This window comes from Scyliorhinus canicula, chromosome 2, assembly GCF_902713615.1.
Source record: "Scyliorhinus canicula chromosome 2, sScyCan1.1, whole genome shotgun sequence".
NCBI classification, from domain to species: domain Eukaryota; kingdom Metazoa; phylum Chordata; class Chondrichthyes; order Carcharhiniformes; family Scyliorhinidae; genus Scyliorhinus; species Scyliorhinus canicula.
The window spans coordinates 145367881-145383475 of record NC_052147.1 but is presented as its reverse complement, the minus strand read 5'-3'; the positions used below and the strand labels follow the sequence as shown (position 1 = coordinate 145383475).

At 47.0% G+C, this 15595-nt stretch overlaps 1 protein-coding gene across 1 annotated transcript in view; it reads right to left on the bottom strand.

Moving 5' to 3' along the window:
• Positions 1–15595, bottom strand: part of LOC119962278 (microtubule-associated protein futsch-like) — a 433376-nt gene that overhangs the window by 193146 nt on the left and 224635 nt on the right. The window contains exons 21-22 of the mRNA XM_038790266.1: positions 14223–14342; positions 11895–12011 (exon numbers count right to left, since the gene is read on the bottom strand). Of these exons, the coding sequence (XP_038646194.1) occupies positions 11895–12011; positions 14223–14342 (237 nt within the window). The remainder of the gene's footprint in view (positions 1–11894; positions 12012–14222; positions 14343–15595) is intronic.

Sequence of the window (15595 nt, the reverse complement as noted above, 5' to 3'; positions counted from 1 at the left end):
ACTGTTGACTTTTTTACGAGATGCCGGAGGGCTGTGGTGTGGGATGCCATGTTGGGAATGTATTTCCCGAGAAAATTCACCATCCCGAGGAAACGGAGGACCGCCTTTTTGTCCTGTGGGGTCTTCATGGCATTGATTGCCAGCACCTTGTCAGCATCAGGTTGCACACCCTGCTGTGAAATGTGGTCACCCAGAAACTTGATAGCGGACCTACCAAATGAGCATTTGGCCCTGTTGAGCTGGAGGCCGTTTTCATGTATCCTCTGGAAAACTTGTTTGAGGCAGGCATTGTGATCCTCGGGCGTCGTGGACCAGATGATCACGTTGTCCACATAGACTCGCACCCCCTCGATGCCCTCCATCATTTGCTCCATTATGCGATGAAATACTTCGGAAGCTGATATGATACCAAAAGGCATGCGGTTGTAGCAATACCTGCCGAACGGAGTGTTAAACGTGCACAGCTTCCGACTGGACTCATCCAGCTGTATCTGCCAGAACCCACGGGAGGCGTCCAGCTTGGTAAAGAATTTGGCATGAGCCATCTCACAGGGTAACTCTTCACGCTTTGGGATCGGGTACTGCTCGCGCATCATGTTGCGATTCAGGTCTTTGGGATCAATGCAAATGCGGAGTTCACCAGAGGGCTTCTTGACGCAGACCATGGAGCTGACCCAGTCTGTTGGTTCCGAGACCTTTGAGATGATACCCTGGTCTTGGAGCTGTCGTAGCTGCGTTTTCAGACAATCCTTGAGAAGGGCCGGCACCCGGCGCAGTGCATGGATGACTGGGATGGCATTCGGTTTGAGCAATATCTTGTAACGATATGGGAGGGTGCCCATTCCATCAAACACGTTGTGGTATTGTGTGAGAATGTCGTCTATCTCAGCCTGGAGATTTACATTGGGCGAGGCAGTCGCCGGTGTCGAGGACATGGCATGCACACGCTGGACGAGATTTAGGAGTTTGCATGTGTGAGCACCGAGCAGCGATCCCTTGTCAGGCTGGACGATCTTGAATCGTAACGTCACTTTGATTGCCTTGTGAGATACACCTAGTTGACACGATCCACTGGCAGCTATGGCATTGCCATTGTAGTCAAGGAGCTGGCAGGCTGGTGGAAGAATGCTGGGTTGGTCTCGGATGCTGTCGAGGTCCAACTGTGATATGAGGTTTGCAGTTACAAGATCTGGAGCTTTCTGTGCACGCAGCCTCCATGGCCCAGGAGAGGGCTGCCCTCTCACAGGCAGCCATGAGCCATAGCCAGCTGCACATCGCAGAGGCGCTCAACAACGTGGCCCAATCTCAGCAGGCCATGGCCCAGTCTCAGCAGGCCATCAGTGAAAGCATCAGCTCTCTTGCCCAGGTGCTGGCCACGTCGCACGGACCCAGACAGAGATGGCCACCTCCCTGAGCTCCATGGCTGCAAACTTGCAGGCCCTGGTCGATACCAGAGCGGGCCTCGAGGACTGGAAGGGCCAGGTGACGGAGGTGCCTCGGGTGTTGAATCCGCTCGCACCCCCATCCCATGGAGAAGCTCGTGGGCCATCGGGTACCCCGAGGGAGGAGGAAGTGATGCGGCCCATTCTGCGTCCCCCTGCAGGGGGGTCCCAGTACACTGTGGCTCCTCAGACCCCCCCCCCCCCCCCCCCAGCTGTCCCTGGTGCATCTGGTGTGCAGCAGGCAGAACAGGATGGCCACACGCCATCCCGGTCGCCCGAGGCGCAGCCTAGCCCATCCAAGCTGGGCCGCCCCAGGACATGACCACCAAAGGGGACCCTAGTCACAGGGCAGGAGTCACATCAATCCACCTCCACTTCTGCTGTACCCTCTGGTGAAACACCTAGACATAGTCATAGGGCCCGTAAGGCCAGAAAGCTAGACACTGAGTAAGTTGGCATGGGTGCAGGGCACAGATTAGTTACAGAATGTCCCTTATTAAACACACTGTTAGAGCTATGAATGCTGCTTCTGTTCTGTCCGATGCGGGAACTGAGGGCCACTGTGGACTCTCTCCGACCAGGGGCGTGGTACTGGAGGGCCCCTCCAGAGCAATCCAGGCACCTGAAGCACATCTTCAGCAGCCCAAAGCACCTCTCGACCACACCCCTGGTTGCACAATGGGCATCATTGTAACGGGTCTCCGCATTGGTCTGTGGCCTCCGTATAGGCATCATCAGCCACGACCACAATGTGTAGCCCCTGTCACCCAGCAACCAGCCCCGCAGCCAGGGGGGCGGGGTCCCTCAAACATGCCGGGGATGAACGATTGTGCCAATATGAACACGTCAAGCGCACTGCCCGGGTACCGGGCGCAGACGTGCAAAATCTTCATCCGGTGGTCACTGACCACCTGTACGTTTATGGAGTAGGTCCCCTTCCTGTTCATGAACACCACCCTGTTATCCGCTGGTGGCCGCATCCCTTTGATCGCCCCCTAGACCACGACTATCTTGGCGACTGCGGCGAGCCCCATTGCCCGGGCGACCTGTTGGGCGCGGTCCACAGGGAACTGGATGTATCGGTCCACAACGTCATACAGGGCGTCAGTCACTGCATGGAGGCACCGGTGCATTGAAGCCTGGGAAATGCCGGACAGGTGCCCACTCGTCAACTGGAATGACCTTGTCACTTTGACGGCCACCGGGAGGGGGTGTTCCCCCCCCCCACAGTCCCAGGCGGTGCCAGGTGTGCCATCAGTTGGCAGGTGTGGGCGGTGGTTTCCCGGCCCATCCAGAGTCTCCTCCTGCCTGTCTTGTCCAGGAGGTCCTGGAAGGACAAGCGGTGCTAGTACACTCGAGGCCTCATTGGGCGCATCCATGGCCGTGGCACTGCCTCCTCCTCCTGTGGCTCCCCCTCATCATGTTCCTCCTCCTGCACCTGTCGGGCGTGTGGCCCTCCAGCCTGAGCGGCTGGCACCTGACCCACTGCGGCACACTCCTTTGCTGCAGCCTCTGCCGCCTCTCTGTGATGCCCCTGCTCCAGCTCCCACGGGGCTTCATGCAGGGCAGCGGCCCCCGCCACGGCGGCCAACATCACTGGAAGATGCTCAAACATTATGATCTACAGGGGGTGGCGGTAGTCAAAGTTTCAGCAGTGGGCATGCCTCCCTCCACAACCAGGTGCCTTGGTCTATATTGTCACCCCGGTTTCCAGCTCGCACCCCAGCCATGTCTGCCCAGAGAGGGGGATGCCGGACTGGCACCAGCGACCGAGGTGGGTGCCCATCTGCATGTCCACCGTCATGGCGTCCATGGCATTGGCTCCTCCCTGTCATGGCGGACCATGCCTGGCCGCAGGGCCAGTCTGACCCCCCCCCCCCCTCTCCGGCACCCCCCTCCCCCCACCCGACCCTGGGTGGCATCCCCCCAAATCCCCCGCAGCCACGGCCATGCCATCCCGCCATCTTGGGGTCCCCCCCACAGCCGACCCCCATCTCCTCCGGCAGCAGCATCAGCCAGCACGACTGGTTGACGCTTTTTCAAACCTTGTTAGAACGACACCGGCATGTACGGGACACAGTATCGCTGGGAGCCCAGAGAATCGCAGGTCAGGCCAACTCTGGCGATTCTCCAAGCTGCGCGGCACTCGCCGCGTTCGCTCGCATTTGGCCGGTTGGGAGTATCGTGCCATACTGGCATCGCTGGCCATCTCGGCGTGAACGACGATTCTCTGAGCCGGCGCTGGCTCGGAGAATCCCCGCTAGTGTGTGTGAGATAGGTGTTAGTATAGTGTAGATTGTAGATTGTAACTATAGTTTATAGTATTGCTAGCTTGAGGAATAGTGTTCGAACTGTATAATAAGTATAATATAATAAGTAGTATAATAAAATTTGGCTTTGGTAATTTAAATTAGCTTTGTGGTTTTTGTGTACATTATATCCAGAATCCATCCTGAGTATTAGCAATACAAAGAACACATGTTACCTCGGAGTGATTTCTGAAAGCATAATGAACAGTTAGCTGGAGAGATTAGTTAAAAGAAAAAAAGAACCATCACTACTGACCAGATCCCGTCGACTGCACCGAGTTCTAGCCTGTAAGATGGAAGGTCTGCAGAAGCCCAGGCACTTCAAGACAATTGGTAAACTCAATCTCAATTGGAAAACTTTCAAACAACAGTTTGAATTGTATTTATCTGCTCCGCGCTAGAGTCTGCCACTGACCAGCGTAAAATTGCTATATCAAATGGGAGCACTACCCGATCCCAAAACGAGAAGAAATCACTGCTCATACCAAATACGTTACGAGACCGGGTGCCTCACAAGGATTTTGGCAACTTCTGTTGGATAATAAAAGTACAAAGTTGTGCACTTTCATTACACCATTTGGAAGGTACTGTTTTAACAGGCCATCTCTTGGGATTATCTCTGCATCGGAAATGTTCCACAAGGTGATGGAAACGATAACAGAAGGTATACCTGGTGTTAGAGTCTACGTCAATGACGTTATAATATGGTCAACTACGCCAGAAGGATATTGTTCAAGACTCATGCAAGTAAGAGCGAGAATTGACCCGCATGCCTGATATTAAACAAAGGCAAAGGCCATCTTGGCATAGGGAACTTGAAGTTTCTAGGAGATGTAATTTTGAAAGATGGTGTGCAACCAGATCAAGATAAAGTAATTGCAATACGACAAATGCCAATTCTAAAAGATATAAAAGCCATTCTAGGGATGCTTGGTGTCGTGCATTTCTTGGGTAAATTCATTCCTAATTTACTGACCAAAACAGCAGCCTTAAGAAACCTCATAAAGAAGAATGTTTCCTTTTTGTGGACATCTCAGCATGAAGCTGAATGGAAGGACATGAAGTGGTCATTGACAACAGCCCCTGTGTTAACTGTGGTATTATCATAACTGTCAGCATTACAATGAAAATAGAGAGACAAGCCAAAACACTTCTTTCTCCTTGTCTGTAGTCCACAGTAGTCAAAATGAAAATGAAAACAAAAACCTCACAGAGCCACAACCCAGCTCCACCCACACAATGACATCACTGAAGCCATGTGATAAGACAAAAACCTTTCTTAAAGAGACACTCCCATGACAGAATGGAATATGAGCTGTGCTATTTCAGAAATCTGAGGACAATCTCTGGAAAACTATTGCATAGGCTTTGAGTGCAATGACTCCAAATTCCACTACTATGTGTTTGGGCTGCCTCATTCACAGTTGAAATGGATTAGTCCTTTAGTGAACATAATTAGAAAGGATCTGAATGACATGTTACCACGTCTACAAAGAATACTGATGAAACTTTGTAGATATGACTTTACATTGTCATATACGCCAGGCAAGGATCTTGTCTTGGCAGGTGCTCTGTCACATGCCACTGTCCACACTGATGAGACAACATCAGTGGTAATCTTAAATGTGGAAGGTCAAGCTAAGTTTATAGCAGACATGCTACCAGTGTTGGATGCACAACTTTGCCTAATACGTGAAGAAACAACAAAAGGTGGAATCCTTCAGTGCATGATGAAACACTTGACGGAAGGATGGCCCAATGGAAGCTGCAATAGTTTCAGGAGCGTGAAAGATGACCTCACTTTCATAAATGGTTTTCCACTAAAACATGATAGAATTGTCACTCCCACATCCATGAGAAGACAAATTCTAGCTTCTATCCATGAAGGACACCAGGGCATGGAAAAATGCAAAAGACATGCACGGCAACCAGTCTATTGGCCAGACATAAATAAAGATCTGGAAAACTTTGTGCAAGACTGTGATGTATGCCAGATGCATCAGTCATCGTAACAGAAAGAGACATTCAGTTCTATTGAAATCATCACTATCCCATTGTCCAAAGTTGGGATGGACTTATTTTACTTTTGAGGTAAAGACTACCTGATCATAATCAACTCCTATTCAAACTATCCAGAAGTAGTTACTCTAACACATTTGACTGCTCAATCAGTCATTTGAGCCACAAAATCCATTTTTGAAATCCCCCTGACCGTAATGACAGATAATTGTCCATGTTTTAGTCGTTGGGATTGGTCTTTGTTTGCTAAATGCCACAACTTCCAAAACATCATATCAAGTCCGTTGTTCCCACAGTCAAAAGGCATATGACGACCAGCAGGATTTTTCTTTGGCACTGTTGAGTTACTGGACCACGCCTCTGGTATCAGGTTTATCGCCAACTCAACTGTTGATGGGTAGAAAGCTGCATACGTCTCTTCCAGGTATAACTTTTCCAAATCTGGATGACCAGATGGTACACGAAAAGATGCTTCAACAGAAGAACAAACAAGGTTCATACTACAATTGAAATGCAATGGAGATATTGTTTGCTTACAAAATCCAACTGGTGGATGGTCTGAAACAGCAAAAGTTCTGAGTGAAGCTGCGCCACATTCCTACTTTGTCCAAATGAAAGCAGGAGCAATGTATTGAAGAAATCGAAGATCTTTACTCAAAATCAAGAATGCAATTCATACTGCAGACCGACCTCCAGCACAACCGACTCAATTTTTCAAGATGTCAGATTTCCAAAAACATTCCTGTCTACCTTAACAGATGACCAGACAAAGGACAGTTCCAATGCTCCACAGTGTGCATTAAGAAGATCACCAAGGATTAAAAAAAGAAGCCTAATCGTCAGAATTGTGAACTGTTACTCTGTATTTGTTATATCATTCTCATTGACATATGTACGACATTGTATTTGCTGTATGCATATTCCCACACATAGAACATAGAACGATACAGCGCAGTACAGGCCCTTCGGCCCACGATGTTGCACCGACATGGAAAAAACTAAAGGCCATCTAACCTACACTATGCCATTATCATCCATATGCTTATCCAATAAACTTTTAAATGCCCTCAATGTTGGCGAGTTCACTACTGTTGCAGGTAGGGCATTCCACGGCCTCACCACTCTTTGCGTAAAAAACCTACCTCTGACGTCTGTCCTATATCTATTACCCCTCAATTTAAGGCTATGTCCCCTTATGCTAGCCACCCCATCCGGGAGAAGGCTCTCACTGTCCACCCTATCTAACCCTCTGATCATTTTGTATGCCTCTATTAAGTCACCTCTTAACCTTCTTCTCTCTAACGAAAACAACCTCAAGTCCATCAGCCTTTCCTCATAAGATTTTCCTTCCATACCAGGCAACATCCTGGTAAAACTCCTCTGCACCCGTTCCAAAGCTTCCACGTCCTTCCTATAATGAGGCGACCAGAACTGTACGCAATACTCCAAATGCGGCCGTACCAGAGTTTTGCACAGCTGCAACATGACCTCATGGCTCCGGAACTCAATCCCTCTACCAATAAAGGCCAACACACCATAGGCCTTCTTCACAACCCTATCAAACTGGGTGGCAACTTTCAGGGATCTATGTACATGGACACCGAGATCCCTCTGCTCATCCACACTGCCAAGAATTTTACCATTAGCCAAATATTCCGCATTCCTGTTTTTCTTTCCAAAGTGAATCACCTCACACTTCTCTACATTGAACTCCATTTGCCACCTCTCAGCCCAGCTCTGCAGCTTATCTATGTCCCTCTGTAACCTGCAACATCCTTCCACACTGTCTACAACTCCACCGACTTTAGTGTCGTCTGAAAATTTACCTACCCAACCTTCTGTGCCCTCCTCTAGATCATTTATAAAAATGACAAACAGCAACGGCCCCAGAACAGATCCTTGTGGTATGCCACTCGTAACTGAACTCCATTCTGAACATTTGCCATCAACCACCACCCTCTGTCTTCTTTCAACTAGCCAATTTCTGATCCACATCTCTAAATCACCCTCAATCCCCAGCCTCCGTATTTTCTGCAATAGCCGACCGTGGGGAACCTTATCAAACGCAATGTATATGAAATGTTTCAAAAAAAAATTCAAACATATTCAAAGAAAGGGGCATATGACATTATGTATAATGTCGAGCACTTTAAGGGTTAATGTAATATTTTATCCAACCACCAGATGGAGCTGGGAAGCAGACCTATAAAAAGGAATGCCTCTCAGACTTCTGGGAGAAGGTAGAAGGTTAGAGAGAGTAGTAGGAGAGCAGAGAACAAGTAGCGATAGTGTGTGTGAGATAGGTGTTAGTATAGTGTAGATTGTAATTATAATTTGTAGTATTTATGGTATTACTAGGTTTTGGAATGGTGTTTGAAATGTATGAGAAGTGGAGTAATAAAATTTAACTTTGTTAATTTAACTTAGCTTTGTTAATTTAACTTAGCTTTGTGGTCTTTGTGTCCAGAATCCATCCTGAGTATTAGCAATACAAAGAACACTACAGCCCCCTCAGGTGCTCCTACCTCCACCTGCTGCACCAGGGCAGCTGTGTGGTGAGCACCAGAGGGTGTCCCAGGAGCCTCTTCACTAAAGTGCCCAACCGAGGTGAGTGTCTCTGGGATGGTGGAGGGTGTTGGAGACAGCTGTGACGGGAAATCTGTGTCATCCCTGGTCTCGAGCTCCAGGGTGTCCTGCGTCTTGGGTGGAGGGCTGGCAGCCGAGCTGCTCTCAGTGTCACTGCTTGACTCAGAGTGGAGGCTCCGGCTGTGGCACTGGCTGGGGACGGGGCACACCAGATGGGTCTACCCCATATCTGGTAGGTCCTGTAAGACACAAGACAAGATGCATGATTAGACCACGGGCCGGGATGGGAGAAGTGCAGGTGGTGGGGGTGAGGGTGCAGGTGGGATGAAGATGGTGTGGTGGTGAGGGCGGTCGGGAGGTGAGGGGGAGGGTGGTGTGTGGGTGAGGTGAGAGTGATGGGGGTGAGGATGAAGGTGATGTGGGGTGGTGTTGAGGGGGGGTGTGGGGTGGTTTAACACATGTGTCACGGGGAACACAACACAGCAGGGCCTCGTCCATGGCCGAACTCCACCCCGCAACCTCCCTTTCCTCTGAGCCACCAACCATGTCCTGGGCCCTTGGGGGTGGATGGCAGTAGTGTTACAGGTGTGTGGGATGGGGGTTGATGCCAGAGGCAGTGTGTTGCCTATACACCCTAGCCATCCTGAGGAGGTTGTGCAGTTTTTTCTGGCACTACTGGCCGGTCCATATGGTATTGCTGGTGGCACATACAGCCTCTACCACCTGTGCCCAGACAAGGCGGACGGCAGTGGCTGGCAGCCTCCTTTCCAGGCCAGGGTACATGGTCATCTGCGTCTCCTCCACCGTGTCCAGGAGCACTCCAGCTCGATATTCGTGAATTTTGGGGCCACTCTCCTAGCAGCCATCTTGTTGGCTGGGATGGTGTGCGTGGGGAGCTTGTCAGCCTCCTCAGTGTCAATCGCGAAACAGGCGAACCCGCACTGGTTCTCTTTGGAATAGATTGTGTTCCATGTGTCGCCAGTACTAGCCCCTTAACAGTAGCAGAATCGGTCCAGGTGCGGTGGCAGTTTTGCTGTTGTGGAACTCCACGATTCCTATGCCGGCGACAACACTTAGTTTCAGAAACAGCGAATCCCGTCCTTGGCCTGCTGCAATGTTCCAGTGAAGCCCTGCGCAAGCTGGACAAACCTGAGCACCTGATCTTCCGATTAGGCACGTTACAGCCTTCCGGGTTTTACAGTGAGTTCAACAACTTCAGACTGTGAACTCTCTCTTCCACCTTAACTCATTTTCTTTATTTCTATCAATGTATTTTCATTTCTTCCATTGATCTGTTTTCCCCTCACCATTGTTCCCCCTCCCCCAATCCAGTTGGGCCAACTGTTCCTAATTGCCCTTCACACACTACTGACACACTACTTACATTTGTTCTGCCATTCACACATTCTAATCTCCTTATGTGCCACTATCAGCACCCTTCTTAGCCTTAATCACCTCCATTTACATTCCTTTTGTCTTCCGCCCTCAACATCTTTGTCACTGGCCCCCTACCCAACCCCCCCCCCCCCCTCCCCCCCACTGCAGTATAAATCTGACTCTATTTCCAGTTCTCTCCAGCTTTGACAAAGAGTCATCCAGACTCGAAGCGTTGGCTCCTTTTCTCTCCACAGATGCTGTCAGACCCGCTGAGATTGTCCAGTATTTTCTGTTTTAAATTCTATTTACAAAGTCACTTCTTAAATTGACTTCGCACAAAGAAACAGATCAATCAATTTCATTAATATCCCTTATTAATACTTTTTCCATCATAAAACTTTTCAAAACATAAACTGTACCATCAGCCACCATCAATGATTGATCTGCCCCAGTATCTCTCAACGTTTTTTTGACTAGTAAGGGAAAACTTCTCCCTTTGAAACAAAACATCCAGAACCTCTAACAGCCTGACTTCCTTCACCAGCACGCAAATAAATCTCTGAACTACCTTGAACCATATCCCCCTTTCTTGTAGATTCTAAGGGGACCCTTAGACCTCTACTACAGTTTTAAAAACCATTAAAAACCATTTATTTTTCTGGTGCTACCTTTCCTGCTACTGCAATTGGTCTCGCAGTGTTGTGCGAGCAAATATCCAACCTTGTTACAATGAAAACACATAAACTTTTGAATTTCACTTCCACCCTCTGTCCCTTCCTTTCTGGTTTAAGGAGAAATTTCCTGACTATTCCTTTCTTACCCTTCTCTTCCTTGACAACCTGCTTTCCTTTAACCTTCCTATTTTCTACCCTTCTCAGGTTTATTAGGGTGATGGAACAAAGGTTTTGATCAATGGAACAGCTCATAATCATCCTAACTGGTTTATCTCAGTGGGCTAGACAGCTGGTTTGTGATGCAGAATAAGGCCAGCAGCGCTGGTTTGATTCCCATGCCACCTGAAACTTCTAAATTCTCTTTTTCTGCACCCAAATGTGGCGACTAAGGGCTTTTCACAGTAACTTCATTGCAATGTTAATGTAAGCCTACTTGTGACAATAAAGGTTATTTATTTATTTTATTTAACTACAAAGGAAGTGAACCTTAAAATTCTCCTAAGAGAATTATTTCCCGAAGAGCTTTGTATGTTGTCTCTACCTTTAACGTTTGCATCCAATGATCAAAATTACTTTGCGTTACCCTCTCAAACTCAATATGCTCTCATTACAATACAGAAACACATAATTAAGATTACTTAACGCTATACCTTATTTCTCATATCCACAAATAAAAATGTAAATTACTTAAAACTACCTCAATTTTCTGACATTCTTCATTGACTCCACCAGTCCTTTAACTATTCTTATACTTTTAGATGGTAATAAAATAATTTTGAGCTACCCTTATTTTACTGTTAAGTCATAGCTGTTGGCAGCTGACCAAATCTCAGAGGGATACTGGAAACAGCTGCCAAAACAATTTTAGCATTTTGCATATTATGAGGAAGTTTTCTGAATTCAGGAGATGATGGGCGTGATTCAGTGGACAGAAATTAAAGTCCTCTGACGGGCACATCTAGCGGAGTATCCAACAGCTGGGTTTGCTGGGTTTTTTGGCCGCACTTAGTGATTTCCTGCTGGCAAGTTGAAGCTCTCCAGCAGGAAAGGCTGCTTACAGATCAGGGTGTCATTTTGACCGACAGCCCCAATCTTCCCCTTTCCCCTTTCAGGCCCCCTCCCCACACTTTGACCCCCTCCCTTCAGTGATGGGGTAAAAATCTCCTGTCTGAACACTGCTGCCCTTTGTCACTTTCCATAACTTCTTTAAATGTAATCATATTTTGATCATTATTATGCAGATGCTCTCCCACTAAAATCCACTCTATAATTGCCCTACTTAATTCCTTAGAAACATATCCAGCAACAGATACTTTTTAGGGTCTCTTCACCCTCTTTACATTTCCCACTCTATATTAGGATAATTGAAGTTTCCCACTGTTACTACTCTATTATTTTAAGATTTCTCTGAAGCTTGCCAAGGGATTTTTCCCTTCAATCTCCTTCTCAATATTTTGGATTTATAATAAGCAATGTTCTGTTATTACCTGATAACTTGAGAGTTCTTCCATGTCATTTTCTGAGTCACTTTCTGAACCAAGCAGTGTTGTAACTGAAGCTGTGGTTGTTGCATAAATTGGTTTATGATCACTTTCTGCTTGTTTCTATATTGAAAAACCAAAGGATATGATTATTTATTACAACGCTACATGTACGTTTCAATTAATTTGCTCTGCCACCTCCACTGAATAAGACAGAAGAATGAGATCCTGGCCATATTCATGCATCATGATTATGAAGCCAAGATAGGTGCTAATCAAGGGCAAAGTAGTGTGGATGCTGTAGAAAGAAATAGACTTAAAGTTTTAGGCCGGTGATCCTTTAACATTGCTTGATGACCCAAGGCAGTAGATCGAGACATCCTGAATAAATCAACCTTCCCCAGAAACCTGAGCACCCGGAGGAACCCCATGCAGGCACGGGGAGAACGTGCAGACTCTGCACAGACAGTGACCTGAGAAGACAATTACCTGAGAAGAAAAGAATGATGTGGAAGGTTTGTGGTGGGAAAAAGGAAAACTCAGAAACAATCAGTCATGAATAAGAGCAAGTTAGTTTATTTCTTAACTCTGCAGAGGACACGTTCCTCTAACCACAGGAGAGAGAGGAAAGCGCGCCGAGCGCCTCAACATTCAGTCTTTATACATTCAAAAGATACCAGTATTTCTGCATTCCATATAAGGAGTTGTTTTTCTCCTGGCTTTACTATCTCGACCTTCAGACAGCTGGCATATCAGTTTTGCTCTCTCTCTCTCTAACCTTGCGCACACACACACACACACACACACACGCCTGCAGCTTTAGTTAATCACACTATTAAGCAGTTATTCAATATTAAGTATTAAAATTGTCCATTACAGGTTCTACATTTTCATCTAGCTCATCCTCACTCCATGGCTTTGCTGACTTTAAAGGTGCTGTTGTTGATAACTCTTGACTGTCTAAAAATCGGTGCTATTGGAAAATAGAAAGATGTGAGTATTTTTAGAAAAACTACAAATATTATTTCTGTTCATCCCCATTCCCTCCCACAATGGCTGTGCATTCAACTCTCATTGATATGATTTTGATTTGGTTTATTGTCACATGTACCGTAGTACAGTGAAAAGTATTTTTCTGCGTCCGAGGAACGTACACAGTACGTACAAAGTAGACACAAGAATAACAACAGGGAACATTGACAAATGGTACATCGACAAAACGGTGATTAGTTACAGTGCGGATCAAGGGGTCAAACAAAGCACATACATGAGCATGAGCAGCATAGGGCGTCGTGAATAGTGTTCTTACTGGGAACAGGTCAGTCCGAGGGGGAGTCGTTGAGGAGTCTTCTAGCTGTGGGGAAGAAGCTGTTCCTATCTCTGGATGTTTGAGTCTTCAGACTTCTGTATCTTCTGCCGGATGGGAGGGTCTGGAAGAAGGCAATGTCTGGGTCGGAGGAGTCTCTGATAATGCTGTCTGCCTTCCTGAGGCAATGGCAGTGTATACAGAATCCATGTGGGGTTGGCATGTCTGTGTGATGCGTTGGGCCGAGTTCGCCACAGTCTGTAGTTTCTCGCGATCTTGGACCGAGCAGTTGCCATACCAAGTGTGGTGCAGCCGGATAGGATGCTCTCTATCGCACATCTGTAGAAATCTGTGAGAGTCGATGTAGGCATGCCCAAAAGCTTCCGCAGGAAGTAGAGGTGTTGTTGGGCTTTCTTTGCTGTTGCATCAACGTGAGTGGACCAGGACAGACTGTTGGTGATTGTGACCCCCAGGAACTTAAAGCTATCGACTATTTCCACTTCGGAGCCATTGATGCAGACGGGAGTGTGTGTCGTGCTGCGCTTCCTGAAGTCGATGATCAGTTCCTTGGTCTTTCCAACATTTAGAGAGAGGTTGTTTTCAGTACACCATGTAGTGAGTGAAACAACTATAGCGCCGGTTCAGATACACTGAGGGGGAATTCAGAATGTACAAATTACCTAATAAGCATGTCTTTTGGGGCTTGTGGGAAGAAACCGGAGCACCCGGAGGAAACCCATGTAGGCATGGGGAGAACGTGCAGAATCTGCACAGACAGTGACCCAAGCCAGGAATCGAACCCGGATCCCTGGCACTGTGAAGCAGCAGTGCTAACTACTGTGCTACCATGCCCCCCAAATCATACCAGGGTACAAATAAACTCCAATGCACTGAATATGTACAAAATCATTGCACCCTGTTGCAACCTGCAACCTTTAACACATGTCAATGACCTCTTTCTGCCAATTAGTCTCTTTGCAGTTGATTTCATCAGCCATTACCTGAATCTTGTGCACATTTGTAATTACCTGAGAAGTAAAGAATGATGTGGAAGGTTCTACATTTCCATCTAGCTCATCCTCACTCTCTGGCTTTGCTGACTCTAAAGGTGTTGTTGTTGATAACTGTTGACTGTCTGAAAATTGGTGCTATTGGAAAATAGAAAGATGTGAGTATTTTTAGGAAAACTGTTCATCCCCATTCCCTCCCACAAAGGCTGTGAATTCAACTCCCACTGTCGTGAGTGAAGCACTAAATCTGGGCTGACACCAGCAGTGCAGAGCGGAGAGTGTGCTGCACAGGCACAGTTAGAGGTCTTACCTTTCAGATGAGTTGTTAAACCATGGCAAAATCTACCCTCTCTGGAATAACATCGCATAACGAGAATTATAATTAAATCCCTGTTTTGGGGGCTACTCCCGATCATGAACGCTCCCTCAAAAATCATCCTCACATGAGTTCAAAACAGCCACTTCAATGTTGGCTCTTCCCCCCCACCCCACGGAAGATGACTGTCAAGACCCGGGCTGGATTTTCCGGCCACACCTGCCGCAAGATTGCCATGGACAGGATGGGGACTGTGTAAAGATGCATTGACCTTGAGCAGGAACTTCCGGGAATCCCACCTAATTACCTTCTGACGGAGAGCTTGTTAAATAATTATAGACTAGGTTGTAATTTCCTGGGTGGGAGGGGGGGTCTCTCTCTCCCCAAAAAGGGATCTTTCCATTATCCAAAAATACGAGAGAGGCGGGTTCTTGAAACTGTTTACAGAACGATTACAAGGGACTTTATACCTGATGACTTACTTAAAAGTTTATGAATTTTTAACATGTAACTTTAAAGCAGATAAATACATTGCAACATTAATGACTATCAAAGGTAGAGAAACCATTAAACAAGACTTTAAAAATTCAATGCTACAGCTAAAATTTTATGGATATCCATCAAATGTTCAAAGTAGTGGTACAGTAATTCCGTCATTCGCTCTGTCGTGAATTTGTTGACCCGCACAAATGTATTTGAACAAGTAATCATGGTGCTTTGCCCCAAAACTCACTCAACTAAGGTTCAGCACATTAAAGCCTGACCTTTCCCATGGAGAATTCATGCACTGCACATGTGCAGAAAGTGTACACTGTGTGTGTGTGCCAACTCTGCACATATTCACCATTTTGCACTTTGCGAGAATTCATGGCAACAGAAACCCCACAAACAGCCGGGGGGGGGGGGGGGGGGTTACTGTTTGTTAAATACCCAAGTGCTTCAATTATCCAAGAAGCATGACAGAAACATCTTTCTGCTTGAGATATCCCCTGACAACCAGATAAATTAGAGATTGTTTCTTGGGCCAATATGTTGTGGAACCAAGGGAGGAGGCTACTCTGGATTCAGTACTGTG